Source organism: Pogoniulus pusillus, chromosome 24 (genome assembly GCF_015220805.1).
Source record: "Pogoniulus pusillus isolate bPogPus1 chromosome 24, bPogPus1.pri, whole genome shotgun sequence".
In the NCBI taxonomy this organism is placed as follows: domain Eukaryota; kingdom Metazoa; phylum Chordata; class Aves; order Piciformes; family Lybiidae; genus Pogoniulus; species Pogoniulus pusillus.
In genome coordinates, this window is record NC_087287.1 from 10,302,833 (window position 1) to 10,330,205 (window position 27,373).

At 58.9% G+C, this 27,373-nt stretch overlaps 1 protein-coding gene across 2 annotated transcripts; it reads left to right on the forward strand.

The window, feature by feature from the left end:
- Nucleotides 1–1,710: 1,710 nt before the first annotated feature.
- On the forward strand, nucleotides 1,711–26,824 carry B4GALNT4 (beta-1,4-N-acetyl-galactosaminyltransferase 4). 2 transcript variants are annotated; one of them, XM_064163514.1, is made up of 20 exons: nucleotides 1,711–2,042; nucleotides 11,302–11,417; nucleotides 13,737–13,847; nucleotides 14,447–14,542; nucleotides 14,857–14,947; nucleotides 15,266–15,366; nucleotides 16,061–16,128; nucleotides 16,595–16,673; nucleotides 18,468–18,534; nucleotides 19,849–19,992; nucleotides 20,244–20,353; nucleotides 20,683–20,783; nucleotides 21,154–21,236; nucleotides 21,977–23,243; nucleotides 23,807–24,114; nucleotides 24,368–24,521; nucleotides 24,883–24,955; nucleotides 25,038–25,191; nucleotides 25,677–25,803; nucleotides 25,903–26,824. In XM_064163514.1, exons 1-20 carry the CDS (start codon nucleotides 1,892–1,894, stop codon nucleotides 26,015–26,017), a joined length of 3,516 nt encoding a protein of 1,171 aa, XP_064019584.1. In that variant the 5' UTR covers nucleotides 1,711–1,891; the 3' UTR covers nucleotides 26,018–26,824. The 2 variants fall into 2 exon arrangements, with proteins under 2 accessions (XP_064019584.1, XP_064019585.1); XM_064163515.1 differs by lacking the exons at nucleotides 1,711–2,042; nucleotides 11,302–11,417; nucleotides 13,737–13,847; nucleotides 14,447–14,542; nucleotides 15,266–15,366 and having other exon boundaries at nucleotides 14,880–14,947.
- Nucleotides 26,825–27,373: the final 549 nt, after the last annotated feature.

Genomic DNA, 27,373 nt, shown 5'->3' on the forward strand with positions numbered 1-27,373 from the left:
TGGTGAGGCACTTGCCTGGTTGCCCAGGGAGGTCATGGATGTCTTCTCCCTGGAGGTGATCAAGGCCAGGTTGCATGGGGCCTTGAGCTACCTGGTCTGGTAGGAGATATCCCTGCCTGTGGCATAGGGGTTGGATCTAGATAATCCTTAAGGTCTCTTCCAAATCAAACCAGACTGTGATTCTGTGCGACCAGTTACCAGCACCATGCCACCAAAGCTTGCTACTGCAGTTCTGTACTTTGTGCCCCAGCTTCTCCTCTTGATCAGCATGGACCAGTCCTGATATTTTTTGGTATGTTCCCAAACCTCCCAGAGCTGCTGGTGGGATGGGAAGAGGCTGAGGTTTGCTCCTCTGGCAAGAGCCTTTGCAGACAGCCCTGTTCTGGCCTGTCACCTCCTGCTTCCTTTGCTGGACTGGGACAAAAATGGGGCAAACGCGGTTGGATTTCCCCAGATCTTCTGCCTGCTTCGGGGGAGTCTTTTCCAGAGACCCCCCCCCCCCCTCATTTTGACCTCCTCTTGAGGCAGCCCCTGGAAGCCTCGGGCCCACTGAAGGGTTCGAGTCCTAACGAGGAGCTTACTGCTAAATTTGGCTTAATTAATGACGAGCTAATTAACGTTCCCCAGCTTGCCGGGGCCGCGCTGGGGAGGCGCAGAGCAGAGCACTGGTGCCCTCTAGTCCATGCGGCTGGAAATGTCTCTTTTCCCCTAATTCCCCGTTTCTGCCGCGGTTTTGTGCCGGCCCCAGCTGGTGGAGCTGCCGGGGGAACAACCGACACCAGCATTCCTGCAGCGAGCCGCGCACGGTCTCAGCCGCGGAGCGCCCGCGGAGCGCAAGCCCCGAGGAGCCGCCCAAGAGCCTGCGTGTCCCTCACCCTAATTAAACCTTGTTGTTAATTACCGTCGGGATTCGTACAGGGCGAGCTGCAGTCCTTGTGCTATCCGATGGTCCTGCCGGTAGAGGCGGCTTCGGCCCCGGGAGGTCCCTGCGCCCAGCGAGGCGGGATCAGGGGCACCCCCGCACCCAGTGAGGGGCGATCGGGGACATATCGCCCACCCCACTGCAGCTCGGCGAGAGCGAACCGCTCCCGCCGGGGAGGGAGCAAGAACCCGGGTACGGCCCCGCCGGTCCCCGCGGCATGCAGAGGGCTTCCCCTCCCGCTCCGCCACCGCCGCCCTCCCGCCGCGCAGGGGCAGGAATGGGCTGGGAATGGGGCCGGGAACGAGTCTGGAACGAGTCTGGGAATGGTTCTGGGGAAGGGCCCGAGACTGGGCTAGGAGCGCAGCCCGGAAAGCATTTGGAACGGTTCTGGGAACGTGGTCAGGAACTGGTTTGGAACAGGTCTAGGAACGGGGCCAGGACAGGGCTTGGAACTGCACTGCGAACGGGTCTAGAAACGAGAACGGCTTCGTAGCGGGCCGGGAACTGGCTGGGACTGGGGAGGAGTTGAAAACGGGAATGGGACTGGCAGCAGAAGTGAGAACGGGAACGGGTCCGGGAGCGGGTCCGGACCTCCCCCGCCGCTCTCTGCGTGGTCTCGCCCGCGGCGCTCGCGCTGCCTGGAGACGCGCGGCGCCTCCCCAAGCCCCGCCTCCCTGGGCAGCCATTGGCGGCGGCGCCGCGCGGGGCGAGCCGCGATTGGCGGGCGGCGCCGTCGCTCGGGCCGGGTGCGGGCGCGGCCCCGCTCATTCATTGCCTAGCCGTGGAGCCGGCGCCGGGGCGGCGGCCATGCACCGGGCGGGCGGGGGGCTCCGCGCCGAGCCGCCGCCCCGCTGCCCTCGTAGCCGGCCCGTAGCGACCGGGCTGGGCTAGGGCTGGACAAGCCCGGGCTGGAGCCCGATGGGCCGGGGCTAGGCCGGTACCGGCGGCGGGGGCGATGCGGGCGGCAGGATGCCGCGGCTCCCGGTGAAGAAGCTCCGGAAGCAGCTGAAGCTGCTGCTGCTGCTGGTGCTGCTCACCTTCGCCGTCTGGTTCACCTACCTCCACATCAGCCTGGTGCGCCAGGGCCGCGCCCTGCGCCTCCCCTTCGCCTACGGCAGAGGTAACGGGGACACCCCCGCGAACCGGTGGCAGGACTGGGGAGTCTCTTGACCCCCATTGCCTCTCGGTGAGAGGCTCTGCTGGGGTTTAGGGGTCTTCTCCCCCTTCAAAGTGTGGTGGGTGCTCTCTACCCCACCAAGCTGCTTCCAGAGAACCCCTCGCTGTCACCCAGCACCCCCGGGGAGGGGACCCGCTGCTTCCGGCTCCGCTGTCACCCAGCACCCCCGGGGCTCCGACTCGCACCCAGTAGGGTCCCCCCCTTCCAACGGCGTCTTTCCATCCTGCAGCACCCAGGTGGGTTTGGGGAGAGCAGGACCCCATCACCGGCACCTTGGCACCGCACCCCAGCATTGTACTTTCAGGGACCGTGGTCCCCAGAGGAGACTCATAAGGGACCCCGAACTGGTCGGGGATTTCTCATTTTCGCACCCTCCACCCCCTCCCCGAGCTGCTCCGTCCTCATTTTTCCATCCGCCGCTCTGGCTGCGATGACAAAGAAGGCCATTTATAGCAGCTCGTCGCTGCCTGGAAGGGGCAAACCCAACCCTTCCAGCCTTTCCCTTCCTCAGCCTGGATAAAATCCATCCTCCCCCAGCCCGGGATGCTGCGGCGGGGCAGGTGCCAGCACCTTCAGCTTCATCCTTGCAGACCTCGTTGGGCTGCTCCAGGGCACGAAATCCTGACGGATGAAACTTGAGCTGGAACGTTTGTGCTGGGGCTGAACTCGCCTAGCGGTTTTTGTCCAAAAAAACAAACCCCAAAAATTCGGAAGAAGTGGGAGTTGGTGCTTAGTGAGGCTTCGTGGCGCCGGTGGGAGCGGAGGGGTGGCCGGCAAAGGCTCGCAGCTGGCAAAGGCAAAGTTTCCGACCTAGGAGCAGCATGAGCCTGCACATTTTGGGGCCTTACGATGCCATCGGTCTGATGCTAATGAGGGAAGCAGGAAATGAGCTGCTGTGCATCCCCCGGAGGAGGGGAGGTGGGAGGCGGATGGCTCCTCGCTGCTGCAGGGTTACTCGAGATGGAAAAGCCAGAAGTTGGGAAAGTCTGGCCAGGAGCAGCTGCCCCGTGTCTCCGTGATGTCTCCCGGTGCTGAGGAGGGCCGGCAGCCTCGGGTGGGCGGGGAATGTTGTGGGATCGCCGGCCCTGCTGCTGGCTGGCTGGGAAAACCCAGGTGCGGGGCCCTCCGCGTATCGGGATGCAGCCGTGCGAGGCTAGACAAGGTTTTTCTCGGGGCTTAATCCTGGGAGGATGCCCAGAGCAATGCCTTTGTTCTGGTGCCTTCCCTGGGTGTGCTTTTGGGTGCTGAGTGCTGTGGGTGCTGCTTCCTGCCCTCTCCGACGTGCCCTGAATCCCAGCCTGTCCCTCGGGATGCTCTGTGGTGGGGGTTTGCTGCAGCAGTAAGGGGATGCCCAGTCCTGCTCTGGCTGTGCGCTGGGGTTGGTCGGTACCTGGCTTTTGAGGGAGGTGGGACAAGAGAGGAGGACATGTAGTGAATAGGGACAGTGTGGGGGGATCATGGCTTCAGAGGTGCTGGATGAGGACTATGCTCTAATGGTGTCTTCCACTGGTCCAGTGATGGGATTTGGATTCATCCAGTGCCATGGGGACTGTACACACACACCTCCTCTCTCTGGGGTGCAGTGAAGTAGGTGCTCCCCAGAGGAGGCTGGACCTGACCTCGGCTGGATCATGCCCCTCTGCTTTCCAGCGAGGTGCTGCTGCCACAGGTGCCTGTGGGAAAGCTGAAGTTTAGGTCCTGCTGATTATTTATTTTTCTGGAAGCATGGTGTTGGAAAGGGGTTGAGTGGGAGCTGGGGAAGGGATTCACCTGTAGATGGATCCCAGTCCTGCTGCTGCAATCCAACAGAGAGCTGGAGTGGGAGAACTGAGAGTGCCAGGCACCTGCTTTAGGTGGAATAATGTTGGAGTTAAACAAAAAAAAAGGAAAAAGAAAAATATCTGTATCTGGGGTGGGGGGGAATATCTACAAGAAAAAGCTGGTGCAAGAGTTTAGGGGGAGAGGGAAGGGTTTGGGGCTGAGCTGTGCTTGGAGAAGGGCTCCAGGGCAGCTCGCTCTGCCCAGAGAGGTTTTTCTCCCTCCACCTTGCTCACACTGAAGCCACCTTCACATCTTGCTGAAGGAAGAACTTGCCTCCCATGGCTGTGGTGGGGCTAGAGGTTGCTCTTCCCTGTCTCCCAGCTTTTACAGGGGACGTGTCTGAAGCCGTGGTGGAGTGCAGCTGCCAGTGTGCGCTGTGTTCCCAGCAGAAAGCAGATGGCACTCAGTGTTCCCCAGGGCTTAGTGGGTGTCCCTGGGCTGAAGTGAACAAGGGGATGTGTGGGGTCACCATGCCCTCCTGGCTTGTGTCTCCTTCCACCTCCTGATCTGTGAATCCATGAGATCTCCTGCCAGCTAAGACCTTGTTGTGGAGAGCTTTGATGTGTCCTGCTTCCAGATCCTTTTGGGATGGGAGTACATTTATCCCCAGAGGGGTAAAGGTGGCTGGAGAGGGATGCAGGATTCACAGCATTTCTGTGTGGGTCTGTGCACCAAAAGGTGTCTGAGATTTGGAGACTTTTTTTTTTGGCCACCATGAGTGAGAATGCCTCTGCCTGAAGCCCTGACCTGCTGTTGGCTGGCAGACAATGTATAGAAAAGGGTTAATTAACCCTTATTAAGTGAAATGTCACCCATCAGAGGGACCTTCTGCAGGCTGAAGTTGCAGGACATGAGTCTTGAGGAGTTTAGTGAGGAGGACCAGGCCAAGCAGGGGTCTGCAGATGTTGAGGAGCATAGTGGAAATGCAGGGGGATTATCTGGGGGCTACCTGTGTCCCCTTGGCCCAGCCAGTGGTCACATGTGGAGCTGGAGCATCCAGGGACTTCAGAGGTCCCTGAGAAAATCTCTCTCTCCCTTCTCCTTTTCTTATCTTCTACAAGTAGATAATTATCCTTCTCTGCTGAATTGAACACATGGATTCCTCATCTGAAATAATGAGGCCATTTAGGTGTTCTCCCAGCTGGAAACTGCTCCGAGGCAATGGGGTGGAAATGCTGCTTCCAGGTGGGAAGAGAACAAGGAGGGAAAAAAAGGAAGAAGTGGGGGGGAAAAAAAATGACAGTAAAATTCTGAACTGGCTCTTGGCAGGGGCTGCTTCTCCTGCCTGGCAGCTGCCTTGCCGTGGGCATTGAGTCGTGGAGTTGTCGCTGGTGCTGAAGATGTGGCTGTACTGGGAGCTGGGATTTGGGAGGGTTTGTGACTGGGGAGAGCAGGATCCGTGTTGGGGGAGGCTAAAGCCAATTCACAGCTAAAATGGACCATCTGGGGAGGAAAGCCCAGCCAGGCTCCTTGACTCCTGCAGGAGAGTCTGGCTACATCTTTGAGACCTTCATCTGGAGGATCTGCTGGTGCATGACCCTGGGGACACGTCTCTGCTATGCCCAGAGGCTCCCCAAAGGCTCCAAGCAGGGAGCAGCCGTGGGTTTGGGCGCCCCCTGCTGCTGGCAGAGCCATGTCCCTCCCTGGGGACCTGCCCTTGGGGGTCTCTCAAGTCGGGAGGGGGTGTGGGCTGAGGTGCAGGGACCCCCAGAGATGATGTCCCTTTGGGATAGAGTGGTTGTTGATAGTGCTTCGTCTTCACCTGGGATGCTGAACTGCTGCCAGCTGTGGAGGGCTTCATTCCTTTTGTCAGGAATGCCGAGAGTAGGTCGGGAAGGGGATGGTAAGGGGCAGCAGGTTTGTGAGGAGGCTGTTTGCTGCTTTTCTTCCTCCTGATATTGCCCCACTCTCCTCTCCCTGGTGTCTCCAGACATTCCTTGGCACTGGGTCCTGGGGCCAGGGAAAGCTGGTCCCATCTCTGCTGCTGTTCAGGGAGGTTGGGAGTAGGAAACCAGGCTTGTTGTGGTGTCAGGAACCCCCACAGCCCTTTGCCTTGGGCTCCTTGCCCTGCTGCTCTCAGGTGCCCTGCTCCCCTGAATCGGTTCTTTGTCACGATGCTGGACCTGCCAAGAGCCAGCTGGATGGAAAGGAGGAGGATGGATGGACAAGAGAGCCCTGTGCTTTGGCTGGGGGGGAGCTGAGGGCACGTCAGGGCTTGTAGGAAGGTGATGGGAAGAGGGGGAAGTACAAGGGGAAAAAGGTGCCTAATTTGGGTTACTCAGAGGCAAAAAAGTGGCTCTTCAAACGCACAGCTGCCTTGGCACCTCTCCCCAGCCTGGCCCCTGCTGCCTGGGAGATCCCCCAGAAAGTCCCCCGAGGCTGGGGGGGGGAGGGGGATTGCAGGGCTCGACAGCAAACGGATTACATCAGGGTAATTCAATTTATCCTTAGCTCTGCCCTGCCGCCTCTGGCCTGGCGAGGCTAAGGGCTGGCTGCGCTGCACCCCAGCGCTGGCACGGCGCAGGGTACCCGGGCCTGGCCCTGTCTCTGCTCTGCCCGCCCAGCCCTGGGGCCGCAGGGGACGGCAGTGACAGCGAGGGGACCCCGTGCTGAGCTCGGTGCCGCAGCCATGGTCGGTAAGGCAGGAGGTGTGGGGAGCCTGGCCCCGACCCCGCACCCAGCGAAAAGGGCTTCGTAGCTCTGGCCCCGGCTCCGGCTCCCTCTGCCCGAGGTATTCGGTGTGGGATGGGAGCGGTTCCTTGGGGATTCGCCCTGCACACGCCGGGATTCCCAGCACAGCAGGCATGCGGCTGCTTCCAGGGATGCTTCGTCCTTTGCTTTGTCCTGGGAGCTGCCTGGCCCCTCCCCAGGGCAGGCGTTGTGGGGGTGTTTTGTCGTTTCAGCTCCCTGCAGAGACCCCAGACCCGGGGCAGGGAGGGGATGCTTTTGACACGGGTGGCCGTTGAGATATGTCGGCAGGTCCCCAGCCGCGGGTTGTGCCATGCTCTGTCAGCCCAAGTCCTTCTGAAAACATGAAAAGGGACATAAAGCAACCCCCAGAACGTTCCCCATCCCCTCTAACGTGGCCATTTGCTGTCAACTCATTTCCTCTGCTGTGTTTCTCTTCTCGGGGCTTCATTTGAAGCCTCCCAAGCCAGCTGCGGAGCTGCTGATGTTCTGCATCGAGGTGGGGTCACTCCTTCCCTCCTCTGAGTCGGGAAAAAGACGGATCCCTGTGGAAGGGGGCTCTGGAAAGCCTGTCTGGCCAGCCACTGGGCTGGCAGGACCCTTTACTCTATGGTATTTCCCCCCCCAGCCTCACCACTCCGTGCTGGAGCTGAGTAGCTTCAGATCATCTGCTCCTCCAGCATGGCACCCCAGAGAGGCTTGGGGAAGGACATCTTTGCACTGGGCTGGGAGGGATGCAGGGAGCTGAGAACATCCCCAGCTGGGTGACAGATGCGTGCCTGCGGTCACAGCCCCTCTGTGCAACTGGCTCTACCGTCAAAGAGGCAATTGAGGGAGCTTAGGGGTGAGGAGCAGGTGGGTCCTGGCCTGGGGGACTGGTCATGGTGGCATGGTGCTGAAGAGCCACGTCCCAAAGCTAGCTGGTTTGATGCCCTCTGAACCTGTAATGGCATCAGCCATGGTGCACTGGGTGGCTGTGCCAGGAGGTGTTGTGGGGTTGCCTAAAGGGACATCTTGGTGGGCTGCTGATGTGGTGTTTGGCTTCACTTGGCCCAGAGGGCTGGGACTGGTGTGTTGGCTTTTGATCAGGAAAAGGCTCTGCTCCAAAGGCAAAGCATCTCTGCAGATGCTCGTGAAGGTTGAGGTTGAACAGGAGGAACAATTTTTTTCTCCTTGAGGGTTGTCAAGACCTGGTGCAGGCTGCCCAGGGCAGTGGTGGAGTCCTCATCCCTGGAGAGGTTTCAAAGCCATGGAGATGTGATGCTGATGGACGTGGTTTGGTGGTGACCTGGCACGATGGAGCTGAAGCTTTTGGAAATCCCAGGCTTGATCTTTTTGTGGGTGCTCCTTGAGTTTCCCCCCATCCATGCCAAGCCAGCTGGGCTTGCTGGGCCATGTCTGAGTTTAACCTCAGGTGACTGATCTGGGGATGTGGTGGGGGAGAGCAGAAGGAGTTTGCTGCAAGCAAGTGAGACTTGTTGGGAGCAATTAGGAGCTGCAGGAGGAAGTACAAGTGAGAAGCATCCCTAACCATACTGGAGGGCTTGGAAGGGCTCCAGAAAGCTGCAGGAGAAATCCTGACTCCAAAACCCAGCTGAAGAAAGGAGCTGTGTTTGGGGTGAGCAAGCTACATGCCCTCAGCCTGCTGGAGAGGAGGAGGAGGGAGGTGGGGAGGCAGGAGCCTGTGCCTGAAAGGCTCTCTGTGCTCCTTGGAGCAGGGGGGCAAGCTTGGGGGGGGGCTCGTGGTGATAACAGGGAAAATCTTCACCCCATGCCCTGTGATGGGGTCAGGACTTGGCCCCTTCCATCTGTGCTCTCATCCCAGGGACCACTGCTGGCCCTGGCTGGTTGTCTGGAGGCTGCTGAGGCTGGCAGCAGGGTGAAGCTTTGTGCATCTCCTTGCTCCAGGTGTGTATGCATCACTCTGCATCGCTGGGGCAAGAGCTCTCAGGGCATCCCTGCCAGCACCCCGAGAGCAGGTCCCTGTCCTCTAGACCTGCCCCTCCTCTCAGCCCTGCTGCCTGCCCTTCTGGGCCCTGGGGAGGGAAGGAGGAAGGTTATTGGGATTAACTGGTGCAGCGGTGGTGCCTCTGATCCAGGGAGGTGCTGCAGGGCTGGGCATGACTCACAGGTCTGGAGGCTGCTGAGGGGATGTGCAGGAGGTAACCAAGAGGGGAACCAAACCTTTCCTTCCTACCAGTACTGTTTTCCCCTCTCCTCATGCCCCCTGATTCACTCCTCCCTTGCAGGGCTGAGGTTCAGACCTGAGGAGTTGATGGTTTTGGAGGGAGCAAAGTGATGCCGATTGGTGCAAGGTTCTGGCCTTTCCCTCCCTCATCAAGGGGTTGTTGGTCTCTGGGCTGGGTGGCACCTGGGGGTTTGGCCAAAGGCTGCCCTTAGCTCTCCCACCCAATATTTAAATTGCAGGTGAATAACCATTGGCACAGGACCTGGAAGCTTTGCTGGGGCTTTCACTCCTCCTGGGAGGTGGCTGCCCCTTGGAGTGAGCAGCTGTCTCCTTCCCAAGCAGATTCTCTCTGAGAGTCTGCTGAGGGCACACAGGTTCTGAGCTTTGCTGTTACCCAGAGAGTGGTGACATCTAATTCTGGTACAAAGCAAGGCAGGGAGCACAAGCCCTGCCCTGCTTCTTAGTGTTCCCTGAGAGGAGTCGTTTGAGCTTGGGAGGGGCTGCAGCCAGGTGGTGGGACAGGAGCAGAGGGCTCATGGCTCAGTGTCTTTGAGAACCTTTAAAGATGGAGGGAACATGTGGGTGGGTTGGTTGGTTGGGCTTTTTCTCCATTTTGCTCCAATTTATGTAAAATTTCTCTCCAGTTTACCCAGTGCCTGGGTGCAGGGCACAAACCCAGGTGTGGTACCCAAAAGAGAGCAAAAAGAGGAGTGGCCACATCCAGACATCCCTGTGAATGCAGCTCAGGATGCTGCTGGCTTGGGTTTGTTCACCGGGAGCTGGGGCTTGGCAACAGAGGTGTGTGTGGGAGGGTTAGTGTGTCCTGGGGGCAGCCTGGCACTCCCAGTCTGCAACCCAAATGGCTGCTGAGCTGGCAAATCCCATGGGAGATGAGTGCATCTGCTCCGAGGCCAGAGGAGATACCCTCTGTGGGTACCACAGAGCCGGCTGCTGCATCCCATCCCTTGCAGGTCCCTTGGGAGCATTGGACTCCTGATGGCTGTGATTAATCCATGGATCAGCACTGTGGGATCCATGCATCAGTGCTGCCCTGGCACGCTGAGGGGTGGCATGAACATCCCTGGAGGGAGGGGGAGGGTCTCAAGGGTGAAGGAGTATGGGGTTCTGGATCCAGTCCCATTCCTCCCTGCCATGTCCCCATCACCCTCCCTGGAGTGCCGTGAGGATGAAGAAGGGTGAGGGGAGGAGGGAGGCGGGGAGCTGCCAAGAGAGCACTGGAGCTGCCAGGGTTGAAGAATGGCTGGGAGCAGAAGAAGGGGCTTTAGAGCTTAATTTCCTGTCCCCGCGGTGGGGATGGGATTTGTGCTGCCATCTCCAAGGAGACGCTGGCTGCACGGCCGCTGGAATACTAATGGCATGGGGGATGTGTGGCAGAGGGCTCTGGGGGCACCCAGAGCCCCTTCTTGGCTGGGTTATGGGCTCTGAAGCCACCCCAGCAGCTCCCACTCGGGTTGTTTCTGTTCTTTTTGAGGGTAGGAGCCCCCCAGGACTTGCTGCTGGGGTTATGTGGAGGGATCAGGGGCATCTTGCTATACCCTTGGCAGTGTGTTGGTGACCCCCTCACCACGATGCCCTCAGCCTGGGGACAGAGCTGTGCTGCTGCTCATCACATCTGGAGCACCCCCTTACTGTGATATTGGGGGGGGGGAGTTATTTTTGGGGACCCTGAGGGATGTTTGTGGCGGTGACTCTTGGACACCCTCTTCCCTGAGCATTGCATGGAGCTTCCCTCAGTGCTGCTTTGAAACACAGAGCCAAGCTGTGTGCCTGCACCAGAATCCTCTCTCCATCCCACCAGGATTTTGGGGGGGCTTTAAATGTTCAGAGGCAGCCCTGTGCCCCTCCCTCAGAAACCTTGGTACATTTTCCAGCCCTGCACAGTTATTTCAGGGCTATGTGGTTATTTTAATGCTTGGAAGCAGAGGCTGTGGAAATTCCCCCTCCCCTGACCTCCCCCCAAGGAAGACAGGTGTGAGCTGCAGGGGGACCCCCCAGGTGTCTGTGACTGGGCTGACAGCAAGATCTTCATCTTCACCATGGTGCCTTTAGCATGAGGCTGGGAGAGGTTCAGAGCCAGTGTGCTCAGGGCAGAGCAGTGGGATGTTCCAGGAGAGCTGGGAGGTAAGGGGACAAAGGGGCAGGGATGTCCCCAGGGATGGATAGGGAGGGGGATCTCCCAGCAGCTTATCCCAGCTGCCTCTTATGTAAAGGGCCACGGGGTGGGGGTGTGTGTGTGTAATTAAACCTGCTGCTGCTGAGCTGCCACAAGCTGCTTAGTGCAAATGTAATGAGGAGAGTCACAGCCAGAATCGCTCCCAAGTTGTTGTTCCCCCTGCTGCCAACCCTCATGTCCCTCCTGCCTGGAAGCAGCAGTGATGCCCTTCCCTGGGCTGGCACAGGGGATGTTCCCAAAAGAGGAGTGTTGTTGGGATGGGGATGGTGTGGGAGGTGGCTCTGGGCTCACCCCTTCTGCTCCCCTCGCAGATGGTGAGAGACTGGGGGAGGTGACAGACCCTGGCAGGCGGCCGGTGGTGGCACAGACGTCGGCGCGGCGGAGGAAGGCTGAGGAGTCCAGTGAGAGCCATGAGGAGGAGCTGATGGTAATGGGAGAGCTGGAGCTGGGGTCCTGTGGGAAGGGGCTTGTGGAGGTGGTTGGTCCAAGTGGGCTACCCAGCACACAGCCAGGTAGAGCAGGGTGCTCCAAGCCTTGTCCCACTGAGCAGGTCCAAGGATGGAGAGGGCACAAGCTCTCTGGTTCTGCTCAGCAGCCCTCATGGTGGAGAAACCCCAGTGCCCCCCCCGAAACTTGTAGTGCTGCACATTGTGCCTCTTGTCCTGTCCCTGTGCTCCTCTGAGAAGGTTCCAGTATCATCTTCTCTGAACCTCCATCTTGTCACCAACAGTAACGTTCTGCTTTGCTGGGAAATGGCACCTTCTCCCGTGTCCTCTGCTCCATCTTGCTAACCTCCACTTGTCTGCCTTGAACTGGAGAGCTCCAAACTGGACCCAGTATATTCCAGCAGGATACAGAAGCTGGAGAGAGGATCTCTCCTTGCTAACAGCCCAGGGGGCATCGTAGGCACAAGGGCACACTGATGAACAGTTCACATTGCTGTCACCAGGAGGCTTCAGAGCTGGGCAGGTGGGTGGGATGGCAGAGGAAGGAAGCCACATAGTGTCCCCTGCCCCACCTCAACTGCAAAAAGGACTCCACGAGCTGGAGTAGAACCAGGTGGCTTCGAGAGATGAGGAATGTGCCTCCTGGAAAGCTCCCAGCTGTGGATCTTGCTGTTAGGCAGGGCTGGTCCTTTGTCCACTGGCTGGGATGCTGGTGGCTTATCCTCTGCACTTGTTGCACCAGACAGATGGTGACTTGTCCTGGTCCCTCTCTGCGGAGGGACCAAGAGGTTTTTCCAGGTGCTGGGAGCTTTGGGAGAGCTGACTGCAGGCCAGGCAGCAGTTAGGGGATGAGGAATGGGGATGGGGATAGTGGCTGTGCCTGACCGGCAGGGGACAAGCACCAGCCCTGCTCTGAGCTCTCCCAGCGACTTATTAACCAGGGACAGAGGGAAGAATGAGGAGGAGGCAGGGGCTGGGTGAAGACAGGGGACAGCAGGAATTGTGCTTTGGCTGTCCTGGGAGGAGGGTGGCAGTTATGCCACATCTTCCAAGGGCACTGTCCCCTCCGTTGGTGCTAATGAGCTCATTCAGGCAGTCTGCTAATTGCTGCTTTGGCACTGGGCTGCATGTCGTGACACTGTGGGGCTCGGAGCTGGGCTCTGCTCTTCAGGGGTCACTTGGTCCTTTCCACCATGGCCAAGGCCACAGAGGACAGTGATGGTGAATCCTCCTGGCACTGGACGTGCATGTCCTCCTTGGTCCCATCCCACAGGATAGTGCAGTCTGGCTCAGCTCTGCCTGCAGCTGCCAAGGTGGTGGAGGAGGAGGAGGAAGTTCCCAGCTCTTCCTCACCACATCACCTCTCCATCAGGCTGAGGACAGGTGGGAACTCACCTAATCCCTTGAAACTCTGAGACACAAGCAATGGGATTAACCTAATCCCTTTAAAGGGAGAGGGAGAATGGAGAGACATCCCCCCCATCCACTCAGCAGCCACTGAGATTGCTTCTGCTCTCCTGCAGGTGGAGTGGGTCCAGAGAAGGGCAACAAGGCCAGTGAGGGGTCTGAAGGATAGGTCTGGTGAGGAGCAGCTGAGGGAGCTTGGGTTGTTCATCCTGGAGAAATAGAGGGTAATGAGGTCTCTCCCTCAGCTTCTTTAACTCCTTGAAAGGAGGTTGGAGCCAGGTGGGGGTTGGTCTCTTCTCACTAGTATCAGGTGATAGAAGGAGAGGCAATAGCCTGACATTGTGCCAGGGGAGGGCTACCTTGGAGTCAGGAACAATTCATTTCCTGCAAGAGTGGTCAGGCATTGGGGCAGGCTGTCCAGGGAGGTGGTGAGGTCACTGTCCCACTTGTTCAAGAAATATATGGCCATGGCACTTGGGGACATGGTTTAGTGGCCATGGTGGTGTTGAGCTTATGCTTGGACTGAATGATCGTGGAGGGCTTTTCCAACCCAAACAGTGCCATGATTTTTCCTTTCCCAGTAGCCCATCAGAGCAGCCCAACATCTCAGATTAAAAGAAACCTCTCTGTTTTGGAGAAGTTTCCCTCTGCAGGGGAAGGAACTGGGTTTAGGTGGAACACTTTGAATCTCTGCTCCCTGGGACATCTTGCCAATGGTTTTGATCTCCTCCAGGCGCTGCTTGCTTTGCTGTTAACTTTGAAAGCTTTCAGGATGATTTGGCAGGGCTTGACACTCAAAGTGAGGAGTTTAGATTTAGGGAAACCTCCTGCAAGCACAGCTGGGCTGCCTTGGTCCCCTCAAGTCTCATCTCTCCCTTCTGCTCCGCTGGCAGAGCGACGGGCAGGACCTGGACAGCTGGCTCTCCAGAGGCCAGCTCTCTGACCGAGCCGCCACGCACCCCAAACTCAACCTGACCAAGCAGGCTCTGCCCTGGAACGAGCAGGTGGGTGGGCAGGAAGCCGCAAAGCAGGGGAGTGGTGGTGGTGCAGGAGGTCCCAAGAGGAGGTCTGCCTAGCTCCTCCTTGGGCAGCCTGCAGACCATGTCCCTTCAGCCTCTTAAAGCCACCTCCAGCCAGCCTCCTTGCTCTCTGTCACCTGTCCTGGGGTCTTTGCCTGGTATTGGGGTTGTCATATGGAGACCATGAGGATAAGTTCCTCGGGTGGATCAGCCCCATCAGCCTGTGCAAGGGGACATCCTGCTGCATGTCTTCTCCAGATGGGTCCATGCTGTGCCCATCTCCTGGAGCTGGCTGTGTGCCAGTGGGATAAAGGTGGGTGAAGGATGAGGGCAGGCTTTTGGGTGCCCTAACGAGGTAACAACCCTTGTCCAAGTGTACCTGGGACCAAAGGAGCAGCACTAGGAGAGTTATCTGCTGGATGTTGGCCTTGTGACCCTGGGGCTGGCACAAGGGTGTCTCTGCAGAAGAGCTGAGGCTGGGCAGCTGACATCCCTAGGGTGTGACATCCATGTCACACTGCCCTTGGGAGGTGTGGGAGGACGTGAGGAGGACACCCTGCTCATCTCCCCCTCTTGTCCTGCAGTACAAAGGGAAAGCAAACTTGCACGTCTTCGAAGACTGGTGTGGAGGGGCTGTGAGGCACCTGAGGAAGAACCTCCATTTCCCACTCTTTCCCCATGTGAGTCCCAGGGCATGGCAGTGGTGGGTCAGCAGGAAAGTCCTCTTGTTCCTTTCTGGGTGCTGCTGGATCTTCACTGGCTGTGGGCTTGGTCCTCAAGACCTTTGCTCACAGGCTTTTTGGTTTGGTTCGGGGCAGATAATTCACAGCAGAGCAGGGGTGGAAGCAGAGGTGGAGGGACCTCTATGGAGGTTTCCATGGCTCCTCTGGTGTCGGGGGCATGGGAAACCAGGATAACAAGGAGGAGGTGGGATAGGTGATGCTAGTGGAAGGCATGAGCCTGGGCATGACCTGCCCCTGTGTCTCCTCTGCAGACCCGCACCACGGTGAAGAAGCTGGCAGTGTCACCCAAGTGGAAGAACTATGGGATGAGGATTTTTGGCTACATCCACCCTTTCAAGGATGGTGAGTGACGGAGCTTGGCCTCTTCTCTCCCTGGAGAAGCTGTCTCCTTCCCCCTTCTTGGGCCATATGAGGACAGAAAGCTCTTGAGGTCCCTGGCTCCCAGGCAGGAGGGTCCTTCTAGAGCACAAACCCTTTTCCCTGGTTGCTCTGAGAGGCAAAGCCACACAGGACACGCTGTCCAAGGTGGCCCCATCCCATCCATCCATCTGTCCATCCCATCCATCCACTTCTCATCTCACGAGGAGCTGCCGAGGCTGAGCCCACGCCACTGGGGCTGCCCTGTCCCTCCGTGGTGAGCTCCTCCTTTGCTCTCCACAGGGGATTTCCAGTTCTCTGTGGCTTCAGATGACAACTCAGAGTTCTGGCTCAGCTCTGATGACAGCCCCTCCAACTCCCGGCTGGCTGCCTTCGTGGGCAAGGTGTGTGCCACCATCCTTCACCTTCTGCCTTTCCCCACACCAGGGCTGCTCCAGCTCCCACTGAGAGTCTCTGCCCTCGTGTGCCTCACTCTGCGCTCCTAGCTTGCTGATACCATCCTGAGTGCCTTCTGGGCACCCCCAGGTCTCAATGATGGTTCAAATCCATGGGTGCTCTTCAGCTCACCACAGATTGTCCCTCAGCTCCAGCAGCTCTCAAAGGGAGCGTGCAGGGCCCATGTGTCACTTCACTGAGCAGCTCTCCTGCTTCTTTGTGCCCTTGGGAAGTGCTAGGTTGTTTCAGCCTGGTCCTTTCTCTGCCCCTGGCTATGCCTGGTTTGGATTTTGAAGGACCATCTTCTCTTGGTCCCATTCTAATAATAGCTACCAAAGACCAGCTTCAGAACAGGAGATTTAATCTTTGCTCCTGGGTTTTCTTGGTGTTAACTCCTCTACCTGCAAGCCTGATGGGCTGTTACCACACCCATGCCTTCTTGGCATCTTGGTGTCACTGTCCAATGACAGGGTCTTGTGGCAGAAGTGCCACCAGCTGGGGACAAGCAAAGCTCCTGGAATATCCTCTAGCCTGAGAAGTCTGGCAGAGCCTGATCCTTGCAGGCTGGCAGGGCTTGGGCCTTGTAGCCACTTGGCCCATGGTGTCTCTGGTGTTCTCACACGCTCCTTCTTCCTCACCCAGCTGGGCACAGAGTGGACAGCACCAGGAGAGTTCACCAAATTCAGCTCACAAGTCTCCAAGCCTCTACGGTGAGTGTCCCTGCTCCTGCCACCCGTCCTGGGTGGATGGAGTCAGGGGGACTGTGTGGAGCTGCTGGCTCAACACTGACTGGCCAGCTTCTCCTTCCTGGGAGGAGTCTTTGGCTGTGGTCTCTTCCCTAAAGGCATATGGGGTCTGGGTTGGACAGGAACTAAACCAGCTGTGCCCCAAAGTCCATGTCTTGAAGGTGTTGGTGGCTTCAACCACCTCTGCAGGTGATGAGATGGGGATGGAGCACGCTCTGATCTCATGAAGCTTCTCAGCAGTGGGATGGGGTAGCAGATGCCCACATCATGCTGCCTGTCTCCTTGCCCCAGGAAGGTTTAGCCCCACGTGAGCAGGACAGGGAGGATTTCCTTGGGCTGGCTGCTCTAGAAGGGGAGCTGCCACCACCCTGGCAGCAGCTGCAGTTGGCTCAGCCATGGTTTCTGACCGGCTCCTTCCCATCCCGCGCAGCCTCATGTCCTCCAGGCGCTACTACTTCGAGCTGCTCCACAAACAAGACGACCGAGGTTCAGACCATGTGGAAGTTGGTGTGAGTAAATGTCCTCCTGTTGTGCTTCTCTTGGGCTTGTCCTGTCAAGAGCTAGCACCAGGGCTCCCCTGATGCACACTGAGCTGCCTTGTCCTAGAGCAAAGGTGCAGTTCCCCAGCTCGTGGCTGGCAGTGGCTCAGGGTGCAGAGGGGACGAGTCGGTGTCAGTGCTGGAGCTGGGGGCTCATCTCCCCATCTCGCTGGGCTGCTCTTGCACAGGACACCCAGCCCAGGCTGCCTTTCTCTGTGCTCATCCCAGCCTTTCATGCTGATGGTGTTTGGGAGCTGAAGACCTGACTGTCCCTCCCTCCTGCTCCTGTAATGGGTGCTGATGGATTGGTCCCTCTGCCCCAGACTTCTGTGGTGCTGGGACACTCAGTGCCACATGGCCAATCCCATCCCTTCTCCTTGGCCTGCTGCAGAAGGGCTGGTGGAGGGAAGAAGGTCCCCACTCTGGGCTTCTTTGGGGAGCCACTGCCATGGACAAGGAGAGCTCAGAGCAGACACGTCCCAGGACACCATCTACCAGTGCAGCTCACCTAGCTGGCTTCATCCCAGCTTCAGTGGTAGGAGCGATGGCCAAGGTGATGGAGTGGCCCTTTTTTCTCTCCCCCCTCTAGAGACACCACGGGTTTCAGATCCGGACTTGTCTGCCTTGGCTGCACAGCCCTGGCAAAGCCTGCAGTGGGTGTCAGGAGCTGGGAGGGGAGGGGCAGATGTTGGCTCCTCAGCAAAGGTTTCCTTTCTCCCAAGCCATTAATCACCGGAGTCAAACTTGTGCCAGCAAAGCATGGGGGAGGCTGCTGCCACCCCTTCCTCCCCGGCATCCTCCTCCTCCAGCTCAGCCTTGCCCTCTCCTCCTCCCCAACCCCGATAAGACCTGCGTGGCTGCTGTGAAAAGCAAGCAGAGGGGCAGATGGGTTTTGCTGGAGGGAGGGAAGCCTGTCAGATCTTCAGAGAAAGGAGAGCAGAAAAGCAGGACCCCAGCACGCTGCCCGTGGGCACCAGAGGCTTGTCTGGACAAAGGCTCCAGATGCTTTTAAAGCTCAAGCTCAGTGGTGCAGCTCTGAAGACCCTCTCTAGTCGGTGCAGACGTAGCTGCTGATGTGCCTCCAGGCGGCACTGCAGAAAGGAGAGGAGGTGGAGTAGGACTTGGTGCAGATCATCTTTGGTTCAAGTCCTTGCTGGGGGCTGTGGTCCCTCTGCTCTATCTCCCGACTTGAAGGGGGGCATGTGGAGAACCTGCCCCCCCGCCCCAGCGTTGCCCCTCCCTGTGAGGCAGGATGGGCACTGCTGCCTCCCTTGGTGTCAGTGGTGCTGGGGCTGGATCTGACCTGCCTGGCCTGGAATCATGGCATGGGTTGGGTTGGAAGGGACCGTATGGCTCTACCCCTTCTGCCAGGGACACTTTCCTGTAGACCAGGTTGCTCTAATCCCCATCCAGCCTGTCCTTGAACACTTCCAGGAGTGGGGAAGGACCATGGGTGGTCAGGTGGCACCTGAGAGGGAAGCTTCATGAGCCTGTGTCCCACCTCCGGGAGCCTTCCCCTTCCCCCTCATGTAGGGGACACCTGCTGATCCCAGATCACTTGGGTGGGGGCAGAAAATGGGCCTGGGTCTGTGCTGGGGCAAAATCAGTTCTCCCCCTTGTTCCTGCAGGGTTGAAGCTGGGATCAGCACAGGGAAGTCTTTGGGAGCTGAGGACACAGGAGGACTCATCCTGGGGTGCCTGGGGTTGGGCAGCTGCTTCCTGAACCACCCTTCCTCATTCTCCTTCTCTTTTTGCCTTTCCTAGTGGAGAGTTTTCCTGCCCAGCTTGAAATTCGAAGTGATTGACTCCTCCTACATCTCCCTTTACACAGGTGAGGGCCACTGCATGTGAGGTTTCCAGGGGCTGGTGCCAACTAGGGGAAAACAGCAGCAAAGCCTGGGAAGGAGATGAGATCCTGGAGAAAAAGAGATCCTGGGGGAAGGTCCCAGCCTCCCAACCCCTCTTAGCTCCTCCTGGGTGTGAGGAAGGAGGCAAGGGGCTGTGGTGGGTTGGGGTGATGCTGGGTGTGCTGCAACCCTCCCACAAATGAGAAACAGCTCTGGTGATGATCCCTGCTTGTCCCCACTGGTGGCACTGTGGAGGGCTGGCTCCAGGGCCTGGCTCTGAGGAGCTGTCGCAGGCACCGGGAGTGATGTTCCAAGGTTTAATTGCATCTAGAGATCTTCTGCCCCCTGCCCCTTCCCACGAGCAGAAAGGACCTGACAGATGGATGCTGCCCCAGTGCTCAGTGTGCTGCAGGGCTGTCCACCAGCCCTGCCTTGATGGGGCCAGTGAGGCAGGAGGGGACAGTGCTTGGTGGGAAGAAGAGTGATGTGGGGCACTGCTGTGGTGTGGGTGCAGGTGCCCATGGGATGGATGGTGTCCATCAGAGTTGCCTCTCTCCGTTTCTCCTTCCTGCTTCGTGGCCCCATGGGCCCCAGCAGCACCCCAGGGTGGAGCCAGGTCACTCTGGTCACACTGGGGACCCTACCCCTGTGGCATGGGGCACACCAGTAGTATGCAGCCCTGGGAGGGGTCTGGAGCCTTTTCCCACATTGAGCAGAGCAATCTGAGGCTCAGGAGTGGATTTTAGAACCTGCCTGCTCCCAACAGCTCCCCTGCAAAGGGAGCACCCAAGGGTGCAGGCCAAGGTGACCAGAGTAAGGTGACCTCCCACGGGGAGTTCTGGGGGCTGGTTGACAGCTGAAGGTGACCTGCCATCCTCATCCCTCGGCAGGAGGCAGAACCAGCTCATGTTTCAAGTTCCTGCACCTCTGTGGGCAGGACATTTTTGTTCCTGTGTCCTTGGCAGTTAAAGCCGCGGGGTGTTCCCACCCCTTGTCTTTGAGCGTGGAGCCCGAGCTGCCTGGCTGAGATCAGCTGTACCCTTGTCCTCTCCGTGCTCATTAACTGCTGGCAATAATCATTAGGCTGATTAGTCCCAGGGTCTTCAGCAGGGGAGAGGGCTGGAGGAGCTGAGTTTGGCCAGCTGCTCCCTTTGCTCCCCTGGGGGCTGGAGGAATCCACAATCCTCAAAGCCCTCTCAGCGGGAAGGATGGGAAGTGCCACCCTGGAGGATGCTCCTGGGAGAACAGGAGCACTGAGAGGTATGCCTGAGGGGTTCAGCCTCTGTGCTCACCTTCAGATGAATCCGCCCTGAAGATGAACCACGTGGAGCACATCCCCCAGACCTTGGCCAGCCACAGTGGGAGCTACCTCTGGGAGGCTCAGCAGGATGAGCACGGGGCTGACATGCTGAAGTCTGACCCCAGGGACACCTTCTTCCTCAGTAAGTGGGTGGGACTGCACCCTCACACAATCTCTGTGGGGTTTTGGTGGGGGGGAAGAAGCAAGGTCTGGCTGTCAGAGGCACCCAGAACGTCTGCCCTGCCTTCTGCACATGTCTTGGGTGGTGGTGTCACTGCTGGGGTCTGTATGGGGGGCAGGCTGGGATGGCTTGGGCTACAAACTATCACATGGATTGAGTTACAGGGGTGGTGGGCCACAGCCTGGGGCTGAGCTGTGCCTGCTTCTCCTCAGCCCCTGCAATCGAGGCCTCTCGAGTGGAGAACGTGCTGGTGCCCTGTGCCTACAGCCCCACCTACGTGGTGAAGGACTTCCCCATCGCCCGCTACCAGGGCCTGCAGTTTGTAAGTGTGACAGGGATGGGCTCCTGCTCCGATGGTAGACGTGGCCAAGCCAAAGGCTTTGCCCCCAGCCCAGGGCAGGGATGTTTCCACCTAGGAAAACCCAAGAGAAAATGCCTCTGGTTGAGGGATCAGGCTGAGCTTCCCTCATCTTGACCTGGAAGAGTTTGGGTTAAAAGCCCTGCATGGTGTTTGAGATGCAGAGGGTCGCCTTGGTGCTGAGGGGCCGTGCTGGTGGGCTCAGGTCTCCTGCTCCTAGCCCTGCTGGCACTCGCTCCCTCGGAAGAAGCCCACCCTGCTCCCGGGTGATGGCAGCGTGGTCATCTCCCCAGGTCTACCTCTCGTTCGTGTACCCCAACGACTTCACGCGCCTCACTCACATGGAGACGGAGAACAAATGCTTCTACAGGGAGTCCCCCCTCTACCTGGAGAAGTAAGTGCCAGAGGGGGCACCTGCAGGGGCAGGCAGGTGCTCATGCCAACAGGGAGCTCGAAGAGCTGGCGGAACAGTGCTGAGATGATGCCTCCTCAGCTGTGTGTCTCCAGGCCCTGTCCTCCACGCTTCCATGGGCCGCCTCCAGGCTGGCTCTTTCCCCATCTCTCAGGCATGTAGCAGCTTGAGAGCTGGCAGTGCTCCTGAATTTTGGGAATCCCAGCTCCCTCCAGAGCCAGGCTGTGCCCAGGTGCTGTGCCATAGCTGAGGACGTTCCTCCCTGCATGGGCTCGCGTGTGCCAGCGTGTCTCTTTTGTGTGTTTGCCCCTCCCTTACCTCCAGCACCTCATCCTTCCCCCTCCATCTCCAGGTTTGGTTTCTACAAGTACATGAAGATGGATGAAGAGGAGGAGGATCCTCGCCAGCGAGCGTTTCTCTTCCTCAACGCAGACAGTGAGTCACTGCTGGCAGCTCTCCGGGCGTCTCAGCAGCTTGATGTGTGGCTGAGCACCCAACATCTTCACCCACCAGCCTGGACACTTGGAGATGAGGCTTACTGGGATGGCCCCAGTAATGGTCAGGGGCTTGAGGAGAGCAGGGCTGTGTGAAGCACTCCGTGGTCACACATCTTGCTTGGCTCCAATGCAAAGCCCTGCCCAGACTCCAGGTTGTGAAGTCTCCTCCTCTGGAGAGATCTCAAACCCACCTGGACTTTGTGATTCTGGGCAGCCTGGTGTGGGTGACTTCTGGAGCAGGGTGGTTGGATTGGATGATCTCCAGAGGTCCCTTCCAACCCCACACTGTTTGGATTCTGTGATATGGAAAGTGGGATACTAAGGTTGGGATTTGGTCTCTCTGCTTCTTGAAGCTGTGTGTCCACATCTTCTGGGTTGGCCTGGCCAGTGGGCAGCAGGATAAGACCAGACCTGGTGTGGAGTCTGGAGGTGCTCACAGCAGGGGTTGCTCCGAGCCTGCCTTCCCCTTGGTTTGCAGCCTGGCAAAGCCCTGTCAGGCTTGGTGTGCTCCTTGCTGCCAGCTCTGGTGGCCATTAGTGTCCACTGGCTCCATCTCCCTCACCCAGTGCCTGCTCAAGGGTTCATCTCTTGCTGGATACAATTTTTGCCTCCTCAGCTAGGGTGGGTGCTGAGCAGCCTGGACCCTCAGGGTATTTGTCTCTGCCTTTACCTCCCCAGATTTCTTGGAGGATGATGATGAGGAAGAGGAAGGAGTAGACAGCCCAGAGCCCACAGACCCACCTCCTGAAGCCAAGGAGAAGAGCTTGGGGCTGGTCCCTGGAGGGATAGGGAAAGAGGCACCTCTGGTCACCAGGGATTATGGGGATGACCTGGACTATTACAGCTTCCACCGAAAGCAAGGCCAGGCCCAGGAGAAGTGGGGCACACCTGGGCAGCTGGGAAGATGGGACACATCCCACCAGGCCAGTACCAGCCCAGCAGCCACTCTTGAGGGCCTCCATGGCGAGGACACTGGTCCTGCACTGGAGCATGTCCGTGGACGGAGGCTCAGGTGGTTACCACAGGATCACAGCGAGGGCGAGGAGGATGAGCTGGGGCTGCTGGCAACACCGAAGCATGCAGAGACCTTGAGCCTCCAACCCCACCTCTCTGTTCCCATCTTTGGGGGCAAAGCCAAAACACCATCTCCCAGCAAGGCTGCACCACCCAGGGAGGACAAGAAGGCCCAGAAAGCCCAGGAGAAGGTTTACATCACCAGGCTGCAGCCAGGGAAGCGCAAAGCCCCAGCCCAGGAGCCAGCTTTCCCTGGCATCTTCCTTTACCCGAAGCCCCTGAAGAAAGTCCATCTGCGCTCCAGGAGCCCTCAGAAGCATCCCATCACCTCCAGCAAGCTCCATGCCACCTCTGGCCGCCGGACACCCTGGCTCCTGAGCAACATCTCCAAGGAGAGGGATCCTGCTAGGCGGAAGAGTGCCCGCGCAGGTGGCAGAAAGTGGGATCAGTTGTCCAAGCTGGGGGCCAAGCAGCGGGGACTGCCCAACCTCCTTGCCCTTGGCACCGAAGGACTCTTCAGTAGGGAGACCCATGAGGAGACAACCTCTTCCCCAGGCAGGACAGCAGCTACCACTGACTACAACTCCTCCGAGGCCACCCGCTCAGAGGGGACACGAGTGACATCCTTTCTGAAGATGTCAGAAACAACCACGTCCCAGCAGGAGGGAAAGGGCCAGGAGGAAGAGGAGGAGGAGGAAGAGGAAGAGGTGTCAGACTACAGCTATGAGACCGGGGAGCTGCAGCAGAGCTGGCTGGAGGACTCCATCAACTGGCAGAGGACGTTCAGTGTCAGCTCTGTGGACTTCGAGCTGCTGCGCTCCGACTGGAACGACCTCCGCTGCAACGTGTCAGGCAACCTGCAGCTCAGCGAGAGCGAGGTCGTCGACGTGGTGGCCCAGTACATGGAGAAGCTCAACGAGAAGAATGGAGGGTAGGGAGGGGGTGGGGTGTGGGTGGCAGGCTGGGAGATGTGCCTTGGCCCTGCTTGGCTCCTTGGGACAAGGTGAGCTGGAAGGTGGGTTCAGGCCAACCCCTCGAGCAAAGAAGCTGCAAGGGAGCAGAGCCTGTGGCGATGGTGCTTTCAGATGCTTCTCCTTATGAAGAAGAGCAGCTGAGGGATCTGGAGTTGTTGGTTCTGGGGAAAAGGAGGTTGAGGGGAAACCTGCTGGATCTCTCAGACTCTCTGAAAGGAGGTTGGAGCCAGATGGGGGTTTGCCTCCTCTCCCAAGGAACAAGCGACAAGAGGAAATGGCCTCAGGTTGCCCCAAGGGAAGTTTAGGTTGGACATGAGGAACAATTTCTTTCCTTTGAGGGTTGCCAAAGCCTGGTCCAGGCTGGCCAGGGCAGTGGTGGAGTCCCCATCCCTGGAGGGACTTCAAAGCTGTGGTACTGAGGGTCATGGTTTGGTGGTACCCTGGCGGTGCTGGGTTAAGTGTTGGACTCATTTTGGTTGAAGAAGACCTTCTGTGATTTTTAAGATTCCTTTCTCCATAGCATCTACACCCTGCTGAGGATCATCAACGTGGAGAAGCGCCGGGACACAGCCCGGGGGAACCGGTACCTGCTGGAGCTGGAGCTGTCAGAGCGGGGCCAGCGGACGGTGCGGCTCTCCGAGTACGTCTACGTCCTCCTGCACCAGGGCAAGCAGGACGACAGCGCCGAGGCCAACCCTGACAGACTGCCCTTGGGGCCCACTGAGCCCCAGCCCAGCACCTGGAGCGTCCTTTATGGCAAACCCATCCTGTGCCAGCCCCTGCAGCTCAGCTGGAAGCAGGACGTCATGGTGCACTTTGTGGTACCCGGTAAGTGACAGCAGGACACATCTCTCCGGGGTCTCTGCTGCTGCCTCTGCCCTCAGCGTCCTCTGGTGGGTGAAGGCAGCTCCCTGACTGCATCCTCCAGGCTGGCCCAGCAGGGAGGAGGTTCTTGCTTCTCATGGCATGCTGAGGCTCTTGCTTCTCACCACCTGGGGCGTTGGTTTGGCTGGGGCGGGGCGGGGGGGCTCTTGGAACCCCTGTGGCAAGCCTGAGGCATGTTTGTGTCTGTGTCTGGCAGTGAAGAACCAGGCCCGCTGGGTCCAGCAGTTCATCTCGGACATGGCCCACCTGTATGAGGCTACAAAGGATGCCAACTTCAATGTCATCCTGGTGGACTTTGATAGTGATGACATGGACGTTGAGAAGGCTCTACAAGATGCCCATCTGCCTCGGTAACCCACCCCACACAAACATGAGGTCCCACCTGCTCCCCCTGAGGCTGTTGAAGAGGGGTCTGTAGGGCTCCTCAGGATGGGATGGTCCAGCCTGGTGGTGATCCTTCTCCAGCCTTGCCCAGATCCCTCCTCTGCTGCCCCTCTCCTCCACCTCTTTTTTGGGGGGATTTAAACATGCTTTCTGGAGAGGCTGGGGATGCAGAAACCTCTGGGGGGGGGGATGCCCTCAGTGTGAATTGTAGGCACCTGACCCCCTTCCTGAGAAGGTCCCCCCTCCTCACTGCTGGTCCTTGCCCTCCCCCGCCTTGCCTGTGTCCCTTTCAGTCACCAGCTTTAACTACCCTGTTGCCTTCCTCAGCTACCAGTACCTGCGGCGCACGGGGAACTTTGAGCGCTCAGCCGGGCTGCAGGCTGGCGTGGACACGGTGGAGGTGAGCCTAGGGGCGGGCAACAGCTCTCCTGGGTGCAGCTGCTTGCCTTGACCCACCTGTCCGTGTGTGTTCCTTCCCACAGGACGGGCACAGCATCGTGTTCCTCTGTGACCTGCACATCCACTTCCCCCGCAACATCCTGGACAGCATCCGCAAGCACTGCGTGGAGGGCAAGCTGGCCTACGCGCCCATCGTCATGCGCCTGGGCTGCGGCAGCTCCCCGCGGGAGCCCAATGGTCAGTGGCATCTCCTTGCCCGCCCACTCAGCCGGGGAGTGTCCCCTCCCTGCACAGGGAGTGTCCCCTCCCAGCACGGGGAGGGCTGCGGGCTGTGCTTAGGGCTGCAGGGCTGGGAGGGTTTGTCCTGTTTCAGCAAGATGAGGTTCGAGCCAAGGGATGAGTGCTTGAGGAACACCGGTGGAAGGCTGTGGATGTCTCCTCCCTGGACATCCAGGGGTCTAGAGGGAGGTGCCCCTGCCAGTGCCAGGGGCATTGGAACTAGATGATCTTTGAGGTTCCTTCCACCTCAAACTGTTCTATGAACACTGGGTGTGATGTCCCCCAAAACTGGGCTGTCGCCTGCATGGGAGGTGGCAGTGATGGGAATGGCTCTGTGGTGGGTAGAAGGGTTGGGACAGGGTGGTCCTGCGGTTCCCAGGTGGCAGACAGAGGTGACAGCCTTGGGGATCAACCCACATCCCTCTTTGCTCTCCCTTCTCCAGGCTACTGGGAGGTGAATGGCTTTGGTCTCTTCGGCATCTACAAGTCAGACTTCGACCGCGTGGGAGGGATGAACACAGAGGAGTTCAGAGACCGCTGGGGTGGGGAGGACTGGGAACTGCTGGACAGGTGAGACTGTGGGGTCCTAGACCCTCTGAATGCCCAGGGGCAGGACTGGCCATGCCAATCTAGAGAAGCCACATCCATCCCTCTGTCTATCACCTGCAGGGTCCTGCAGAGCGGGCTGGAGGTGGAGCGCTTGCGTCTCAGGAACTTTTACCACTACTACCACTCCAAGCGTGGCATGTGGAATGCCCGCAGCAAGAAGCCCCCCAAGGACTAGCACCCCGAGCCTGGCATGAAGCCACCAACCCCGCTGTGTCTGCTGCAGGCAGGTCACTGCCGGTGCCTGGTTGTCCCCAGCCTCTGCCAATGCCCCCTGGCACCTGCACGGAGGGACCATAAATGAACCGGGGTTATTGTGGGGAGGGGGGAGTGGGGAGGGCAAAAGCGGGGGTTGGTCGTTTTCTTAGGGGTCTAATTTCATAGTCAGAACCGAGTTTATTAACCCCTTAGTGCCAGGACAGGGCTGCCCTGCTGTCGAGGGGTGCAAAGCCACTGGGCTGATTCCTGGAGACACACGGTGCCCAGGGGCTGCGCTGGGCCAGTGATGCTTGGGCTGGAAAAGTGGTACCTAAGGTGGCAGTTGGTGTTCACTCTGTAGCCCCTTTGCTAGGTCACCCTCCTCAAAGTGCCCAGCCCCGTGTTCCTGTACCAGGCTGGAGAGCTGAGGGTGGGTCCAAGCCCGCTGGGGCCACCCAAACCCTCCTGCTCCCCATCCCAGGACCCGAGGAGTCACCATGGAGGAGGAAAAGGGGTTTGGCTCTGCCCTGCCTCACAGATACATGTGGGGTGGGGGTCTGCACCCCTTGGCACAACAGGCTGGCACTGCCTGCACCCCAGGGGGCTGTGGCAGGGTGGGAATGGGCAGAGCCTGGAGACAATACGGGAGCAGGGGGATAGCAAATGACGTTTCCAAGCTAATTTCTGTGAAATTATGAGGTAGGAAGCTGTTTTCAGGAAGTTTTGTCTGTCTGGGTTGTTGTGGTTTTTTTATTCTTAAAAAATAAAATCAATGTCCGGGCTGGGATCTCCTTCCCCTGCTGCCCCGGCGCTGGGATCTCCTTCCCCCTGCTGCCCCGGCGCTGGGATCTCCTTCCCCCTGCTGCCCCGGCGCTGGGATCTCCTTCCCCCTGCTGCCCCGGCGCTGGGATCTCCTTCCCCTGCTGCCCCGGCGCTGGGATCTCCTTCCCCCCTGCTGCCCCGGCGCTGGGATCTCCTTCCCCCCTGCTGCCCCGGCGCTGGGATCTCCTTCCCCTGCTGCCCCGGCGCTGGGATCTCCTTCCCCTGCTGCCCCGGCGCTGGGATCTCCTTCCCCCCTGCTGCCCCGGCGCTGGGATCTCCTTCCCCCCTGCTGCCCCGGCGCTGGGATCTCCTTCCCCCCTGCTGCCCCGGCGCTGGGACCTCCTTCCCCCCTGCTGCCCCGGCGCTGGGATCTCCTTCCCCTGCTGCCCCGGCGCTGGGATCTCCTTCCCCTCGGCACCTGCGCACCTTGGCAGGGACACAGGGCACAGAGCTGGGGTGGTTTCTGCCCCTCACTTCTCTCAGATTCCTGTCACCCTGGTGTGGAAGAAGACTC